Source organism: Sprattus sprattus (genome assembly GCF_963457725.1).
Source record: "Sprattus sprattus genome assembly, chromosome: 8".
Lineage (NCBI taxonomy): Eukaryota > Metazoa > Chordata > Actinopteri > Clupeiformes > Clupeidae > Sprattus > Sprattus sprattus.
The window spans coordinates 29,470,951-29,479,174 of record NC_137927.1 but is presented as its reverse complement, the minus strand read 5'-3'; the positions used below and the strand labels follow the sequence as shown (position 1 = coordinate 29,479,174).

Below are 8,224 nucleotides of genomic sequence, written 5' to 3'. Positions count from 1 at the left end.
AGGACACTAGGAAAGTGCAAAAGCAATTTGACCAGTGCAGTAAACAGTTGCCAGGAGCTGTTGCCAAGCGTTTACCCTTTTCTGCACCCTCAGAGTTAATCAGTCCTCCCATCAGCAGAACCTCCACTGCCCACAGACTGGGTTCTTCTAGCTTGACTTTCTCTCCTGACAATGGGCTTGTCTCTCTCTCTCTCTCTCCTCACAATGGGCTTTGTGTTCCGGAAGGATCCTTGGGTCCTGAATATGACCAAACCTGTAGATACTGGCGTGCCATTGTTTCCAGATCATGTTCAAGAGACACCTGGCCTTTACACATAACTTTCACCAGATAGGGATCTTGTCAACTATTCCAAGCAGCGTAATTTATAGCACATAAGCAAAAAGGAACTGGTGTGACAAGCTATGAACGCTGAACAGGTTCATTACTATAGCCCTCAGCATTAATAATCAAAGTAAGCTTGTTCTTAGTGCCAGTGGTTTATGGATTGGAATGCTCTGGAAATGGAACAAATGGAGGACAAAGGTAGAGAGGGTTCCAAGAGTGATCTGTCATGCCACAGTAAATGTTTCATCTTTGTTGCAACACATCTGGAAATTCTAGTCCCACAAGAACTCCTCACATGCCACTAATAGGCAACAATCTCACGTTTTTTTTTAACTACAAGTGCATATGAATATATGAGAAGTGTTGCAAAAGAACTTTGCTCTATCTTCCACTGATCACTATGGTCAGTTCCACATAATCTGACCATTGCATTTTGCACAGTCCAGTACTCACAAACCATCAACGTGGTTTTCAGTATTTCCATGCATGTTTGAAGCCACCTGAAATCACACCCCTCTGCATCCTGCAGCTAACAGACAAACCCACCACTTCCGTTGGGGTTGTTCTTGCTTTCATGCCCACACATTGAACACAGTGCCTCACCTACAAAAGCAACCGCAGCTATGAGACGCAGAAAAAGACAACTGGAATGTAAAAATCACTAGAAGGACATTTCATCCATCAACATGTCTTAAAGGGGCCATACATCAAACCTGAATGAATAGACGGGGTGTCATGGCTCAGACTCGGTTAAAGGCCAATAAACAACAGAAGAGGACAGGGACAAGGACAGAGGTGTCTGGGTTCGCGTGGAGAAGTCCAGTTATGCTGTGGTGTATCTGAGGCCCGCATCTCTGAGGTATATCTAAGGCCAGCATCTCTGAGGTATATCTAGGGCCCGCATCTATGAGCTACATCTAAGGCCCGCATCTCGAGACTGGCGCTGCGTGATTCTACCTCATTGAAACCAGTGTGACTGGATTGTTGTACGTCACCAGAGAAGGCGGAAAAAAAAGTCAAAGTCAGCTCTGATGAAGCGTTGTTGCTGGCCTTTTAACCTGCCCTTCATCCCTGCTATGATCACACTGCAGTACATTCCAAGACAGTATTGGCCTCCATCTTTCAGCCCTGACAGCAGGATCTCTTTTCACAGTGCTCTACTTTTCACTGCCCAACGTCGAGCACAGAGCTACCTTGGTGACCAGACAGGAGCAAGGCTGCTGTTACGAGAGTGGAAATGGACGTGTTTACACCATCACAACCCATAGCACAGGGGGGGGGGGTTACACCATCACAACCCATAGCAGGGGGGGGGGGGGGGTTCTTGGCACAGTGAAGTGGTATGCGCTGCCTCACTGCATGACCGCTGAGCTTGGGTACACTAGCGCCTGACCCTGGCTTAGAAAGTCTGTTTAATTGAAACAAAATCAGCTTGAATAAGCAGGTCATTATCTCTACCCTCTTAATGCGAAGGAGAGTTAGAAGAGGTTTCAACAGGAAAACACATACTAATAAAAATAATATTTTATTAATGTGAGAACCCTTCACTTAGAAAGTAATTATATTTACAATGTATGGTTGAGAACAGATAAAAGCAGTTTTTCTGCTTGAGCACACTCCGTAAAAAAAAAAAAAAAAAGACAGACAGAGAGAATCATATAGATATCGTAGATAATAATAGAAAACAGTAATACTGTAAAACATAGCAGCAATGAATATTTCAGAGCTTTGACATATAAACTGATGTCTGACTTTGAGGAGTAATACAGGAACAAACTTCATCGCACTAGTGAATTAAATGCACACATGAAGGTTACTAACGGAGAAAAATACCTGATAACATTCATCATCCTTCCCTTTAAAGTAGTCTGCCCATTCCATGTGAAACAGCACACGCCAGATCCTCTCCATCTCACAAATTCAAACACATCCAGACGCTCACAAAATCAATTAACCCCAGCTATCTGGGTCGAAACACACTGTGCTCCTATTGGCCGCAGACTTGTCAACAAAATCATGTTTACATGGCAATTATATTTTAATTATTTGTTTTTCTTCACAGCATTGTTTGAAAGGATGAACCACAGCATTGTGAATGTGCAGTCAGTGAACACAGAATAGGAGTGAAACAGAAAAGTATGTTACAACATGTTGATGATACAATGTTCTCACTTTACCCTTCTATGCAAGGAGTATAAAAATACATTTAGCTTATACACTACATTTATCCTATAGATGTGAAGTTCCTGCACAGCACGGTAACTAACTGGAGAATGTTTTAGGAGAGGCAAGAAGTAGTTTATGACCCCCGTGGCAATATTTGGGTTAATCAGACAACCGTTTTCATTGCCAGCCCGGATTATCTTCATACATGCGGACAAATGCAAATACAGGCCGTACGCTGGGATTTCAACACTGAACTGCGGAATCACGAAACCGGCTGAAATACATCAGTAACACTTAATCGCAGAAGCACACTGAATGTGCAGCTAAATCTGTCATAGTATCAACTTGATACAAGCAGTATCATTTTTACCTTTTTAAAAAAATATAGAAAATGATTTTAAGTTATTTCTGTTGAACCCTCTTAAAACACATCCCATACAAACAGATACGGAGGACGGTTTGTGTTCTTCCCTGGGTTCACTCCTCTATAGTATGCAAAAAGTCAGAGGAGAAAAAAGTCTCCCAAGTATACTCGGTTTACTCAACTCCAGTTAAACGTTCTTCCCACCAGCTCAAAGAACTTGCGGTTTGGTTCATGAAAGTATCGGAAGAGCTTCTGCAGGATGCTGGGATCCACGAGGGGGTGCGCCCGGCCCTTCGAGTCGTGCAGGCAGCGCTCCCTCCCGTGGTCCCGCAGGCAGTAGAAGCCCTTGGTCTTGTTGAAGTAGAAGTTGGAGGCGTTGATCTGAGGCTCCAGCTCCAGGAACCTCTCCACCTGCCTCATCTCGGGCAGCGGGTCCCTGATCAGCTGGTCTCCGTCCACCACGTGGATGCTGTCCAGGGGGAAATAGCGAAGCCAGTTCTCCATGTGCTGGTAGTAGAGGCTGCGGTTCAGGGCCCGGTAGTCCAGGTTGATCTCCCCGTCTCTGAGGAGCACTGCCTCGACGGGCTGCAGCCTCTTGTGTTTCTGCAGCCGGTTGTAGTAGACCTGGGTGTAGTCCGACAGCACGCGCTCGGTGGGGTCCCTCAGGATGAGCAGCAGCTTGACGTCGGGGTTCATCCGCCACACGCGCTCGGGGACCTTGGCAGAGGTGAAGTAGGCGGGGGTCTTCTCCACGGTCGTCTGCTCGGGGAAGGAGAAGGGCATCTGGGAGAGGTACCAGGGCAGCCCCCGCTGGAAGTGGCTCTCCCAGTCGAAGAAGTGCACCTCGTTCTGGGCGGCCGCCACGCCGCTGTGCAGGCTGAGCATCTCGATGAGTGCCCGCGTGCCGCCCTTCCTGACGCCGATGATGATGACGCCGGGCAGCTGCTGGAGGGTGCCGTTGGGGTGTGCTGACGGCGAGGAGTCATTGAGGGGGAAGGGGTCGGCCTGCACGGGGGTCGGGGAGGGGGGGACGTCGCCGTGGTGCGTGGGCCTAGACGGCACGGGGGGAGACTGGGTGACGAAGAGGAGCAGCCCGAGGAGGAAGGCCGCCATCAGGGAGGACCTCAAGCGCGTGGACTTCAGCCTGGTGAGCGTGACGAGAGCGTATCCCACATTGAGAGAGACGCCGCCAGAGCACCTCGATCCAGGTAGGAAAACGGCAGGACAGCTCTCTCCTCTGCGGCTAGTCCTTCTCACTGCAAAGCAACAACACAAGGTGTATAAAACAGAACATAAACATTTTGTTCATGATGTTCAGGAGCAGCCTTTGCCTATAACCAATCTCATTCCTATCCTAATTAACTCTCAAACAGCAAACCTCTCAGTTGTCTCCATTTCAAGCCAACACTATTCAGAGAGACAGAGTATGATACTGCACAATTTACATTGTTAAACACTGTAGTATCATTTCCTGGAATTACCATGACTTGGATTCTACTACTTACAGATTTACCATGCCCTGGTACCTACAGGCAATTCAGGTCTCAATACATTTAGTAAAAGTAGGTGTTATAAGGATTTTACTTTACTTTCTTATACATCAGTGGTTCAAATCAATTTTGAGTAGATACGGGTTTTTTTTTTATGAATCAGAAATGACAAAAAAAATTAAAAATACTTTTCAGGGTAGCTACTACGCTCTCTCGCTCTCTCTTGCCCGTGCCGTTCTCTCCCTTTCATGCGAGACACATATCTGCGTGAAACGTCATGAAAGGAATGCATTCTTCCAGGGAAACAATAAATACAAATCGACTCTCAGGTGTTGGCTATTTAACTCAGCCATCAAACCTGGACGAATGTATCGGATTATATTGGTCAACAACGTATGTATATTTCACGTTCATATGAAATGATTTATGTAAGGCATTTAACTCAATAAACGCTTGAACTGTTTAAGTTGATCAGTCGAACTATCGAACTATCGAGGAGGACCACAGAAAACCGATATGCTGAACTGAACAAAAATGCAACCAATATCATACAAAGCTTTTGCAATGCATATAGCATAGGCGAGTATCAGAAAGCAATGCAGTTGCACCGAACAGAAATAACATCCAAAAACACTACAAGGAGAAATGCAACTGACCCATAACTGCCAATCATTCAGCCTTTTTAGAAAATGTCAAAACAATGCTTCAGTGTAGCACCTCACTGACCACATAAGTTGCAAATCAAACATCCTGCAAGCACAACGTCCGTACCTTGAGCTTCAGAGTTTGTTGTTGCCAGGAAGTCATCCTATCACGGATGGATGATGAGCAGACAGACGATCTCCAAAAAGTCCAGGTGAGCTATTTGTGTCTTTTTAATTCAACAGTCGCCGAAAATAAAGAGACTGCGCCTTGCCAAAACACCTGGCAACCTCAACGTTGCGTATTCCTTCTGAGCGAAACTTCCAACCCTTGTCTGCAGGAGAAATGACGGTCTCACTTAGATATCGCTTGTGGCTCACACACAAACGCCCACTACTTCACTGTGATACGCTCTTCGCAAATCCCTCCCACTACGTGACTCAGCCTACCGAATAAATAGTTTGCATATCTTTGGTAATCTCGAGGAAGAGTATATTGCGGAGAAATACCAACCGGGTACACTCCCAGACAGCGTCATGGGGATCGGTCATGAGTAAACAGTTGTGGCACGTTTTTTTGGGATGTTTAAGGAAGTGTATGTCAGGCACCTGTGATCATACAGGCCTAGCTAACATCGCCAGAACAATAGCTTTTGTATGTTTGCATGACAACGCTATCACTATTTCATTTCACTCTGCGCCCTTCGTTAGAATTACGCCTAACGCAGATTTCTTTAGAAGTCCTTATGTTTATGGCATAGGCTATACAGCACACACACACACAAACCAAACCCAAGAACGGATGGTGTCACTTGCTGTGGTGCCAAGTAGTATGACTAAGGCACAGGGGACATAGTGACTAATGCCATTGTCATACAGTTGTATCATTTCATACATGCCATAATGATAAGTGTTATCACTTTATCCAAGCAAGAAACCTATGCTCAGATTTTTCCCATGGCGCCCATGGTGACTACTAATGCATAGGTCATTATGAGGGAAATGTAAAAAAAAATGCATAGTGATTTAGTTTTGGTAGTGCTGAATTTCAAAATAGAATTTTGTGTTCTACATTTTATTATGACAATCATGGCACCAACAGTGTGTAGGCAAAGGGCAAGGTTAGATTTATTTAGGTTAATGCTTATCTATAGGTAATCCAATGTATTTTGAAACATTGTTAATTTCATAGTGGTTCTTCTGTGTATTTCTGAAGGTTTTAATCAGGTCATTACACTTCCTAACATTGACATGGACAACACTTCATGGCACTAACAAGGTCACATGACCTTGCTCAGCCAGAGCCAAACAGATTGTCAGCTTGCCCGAGGCTCTGTTTGAAAGCAGGGCACCGACTAGTTGAAATTGACAAAGCTATGCAATGGCAACTTCACACATGATATTGGAGCACACGGCTAGATTGGTAAAAGCGCAGTGTTGTGCACTGAAAGGACATTCTTTGTAAGGTGGTCATGGGAACCATACAGAGGAAGCAAACAGTTTCGAATTTCTTAGAACGTCTTGTGACAGCCAAAGTGTTTTTCTTCTTCTCCTTCTTCTTATCTAGCATGCGCCTTTGTCAAACATACAATTCATTAAATGCATACAATCTCTCCATACATATTACAATTCTGCAGGTAAAAAAAGCAGGAGATCTAGTCAATAGTATAGGTAAAAATGGTTATACAGTAGATATATCATTTGGCACAAAATTACAACAAACTTTTATGTTTAATGCATTTAATACAGAAAGAGCTGATTGTTTCTGTTGTTTTCTTTTAAGTACATTATTATAGTCAATGCAAACAAATATATAGAGTGATGTTCCTATTTTTGTTGGGGGCTTATAGACAATATACAGTGTTGAGGCGAGAGCGGGTCATTTCCCCTACAGTGTTCCTCTTTTATGTGATCCATGGGGGACTGAAGACATTGGATTCAGGAAATAAGGAAATGGAAAGTCCTCCCCGGCGGACTTCCCAGTCCTTTTGCACCTTGTCTAATTTGGAGCTGGTTGAACGCCTGCCTGGATATCCCCACAGCACTGCGCTAAAGTCACATTTTTACACCACAACGGACACTATCCGTCAACAAAGCACAAAGCCAGTGAACCACAACAAGCCTGTCATGAACTTGGCATGATTCCTGCCTCAACAGCGATGAAATATGATCTACGCTGAGGCTGCTATGACCAGAGGGTTATTGAAGGTCATCCAAAACCCTGTTGTCTCCGAGGAGATATCAGTGTTAATGCAAGGCCGTGCATAACAAATAGTGATAGCGCACGAAACGCTATGAGATTGAATACATGAATAAATATGTTTGCCATTCATCATGTGGTTCCATTCTTCCTCCGTACACAAGAGGCTGTCTTGCATACTAGATGAGGGGAGTGATTTAATGTGCCTATCCATTTATTAAAATCTGAGCAGTCTCTGAACAATTTTCATTGAACAATTTTCCACTGAACTGCGGTGGAATTTGATTCGTCAGACGTATTCCTCTGAATATGACTGAATGGGTTATGTCTGTGGACTTGTAATGGCCTGTATTTGATGAAAATATAGTAAGCAATTTCCAAAGCTGCACTATTTAGAACTAAATGCTATGTCTAAACTTACTGGAGGCCTTGAGTATGTGTAAACAAGGTCACGACTAAAGAAATAACCACACTATTTCTCAGGCTAATAGACTTCCTGGTTGGTGGTGTATTTTGAACTGCTGACACTGCCCTGAAACTTTCCATCATTGATTTTGTATGTGCAAATCTATAATCCCATGACTTTTTTTCCCCCAGACCCCTAGACTTAGTGTCAGCAATTTGGGCAAAGAGGGAGTGTTGTTCAGCTTCAGGATCAAACTGATCCGTACCCATTAACATCACAATAGCACACGCACACAGGATAAAGACTCACTCTTCTGTCAAGTCCCATGGTTTTGGAGGGGAATATTGATTCTGGAGGAAGTAAATATGGTGTGTAAATATTTAAAATATCAACACTAGACGAAACGCAAAGCTTCACATACAAAGTGACCAGTGTTTGTCACTCTCGTCCTGTTTCATTTCCTTGTTCCTTATCTAGCATGTTTCCTGATGTATTATTGGAAATTATCTTTATTTGGAACAACCCCTTGAGATGTACCATCTCGTTTTCCAGGGGGTCCACAGAATGTATGGTGTACTTGTTTTTTTTAATGCTGACTGTGATCTTTGGGTTGAATTGCACCCTGTGTCATA

At 44.1% G+C, this 8,224-nt stretch overlaps 1 protein-coding gene across 1 annotated transcript; it reads right to left on the bottom strand.

Moving 5' to 3' along the window:
- Window positions 1–1,834: 1,834 nt before the first annotated feature.
- Window positions 1,835–5,281, bottom strand: hs3st1 (heparan sulfate (glucosamine) 3-O-sulfotransferase 1). The gene is made up of 2 exons (XM_080843352.1): window positions 5,117–5,281; window positions 1,835–4,111 (listed from the first exon to the last, which is right to left on the bottom strand). Exon 2 carries the CDS (start codon window positions 3,966–3,968, stop codon window positions 3,033–3,035), a length of 936 nt encoding a protein of 311 aa, XP_080699478.1. The 5' UTR covers window positions 3,969–4,111; window positions 5,117–5,281; the 3' UTR covers window positions 1,835–3,032.
- Between the last annotated feature and the right edge of the window lie 2,943 nt (window positions 5,282–8,224).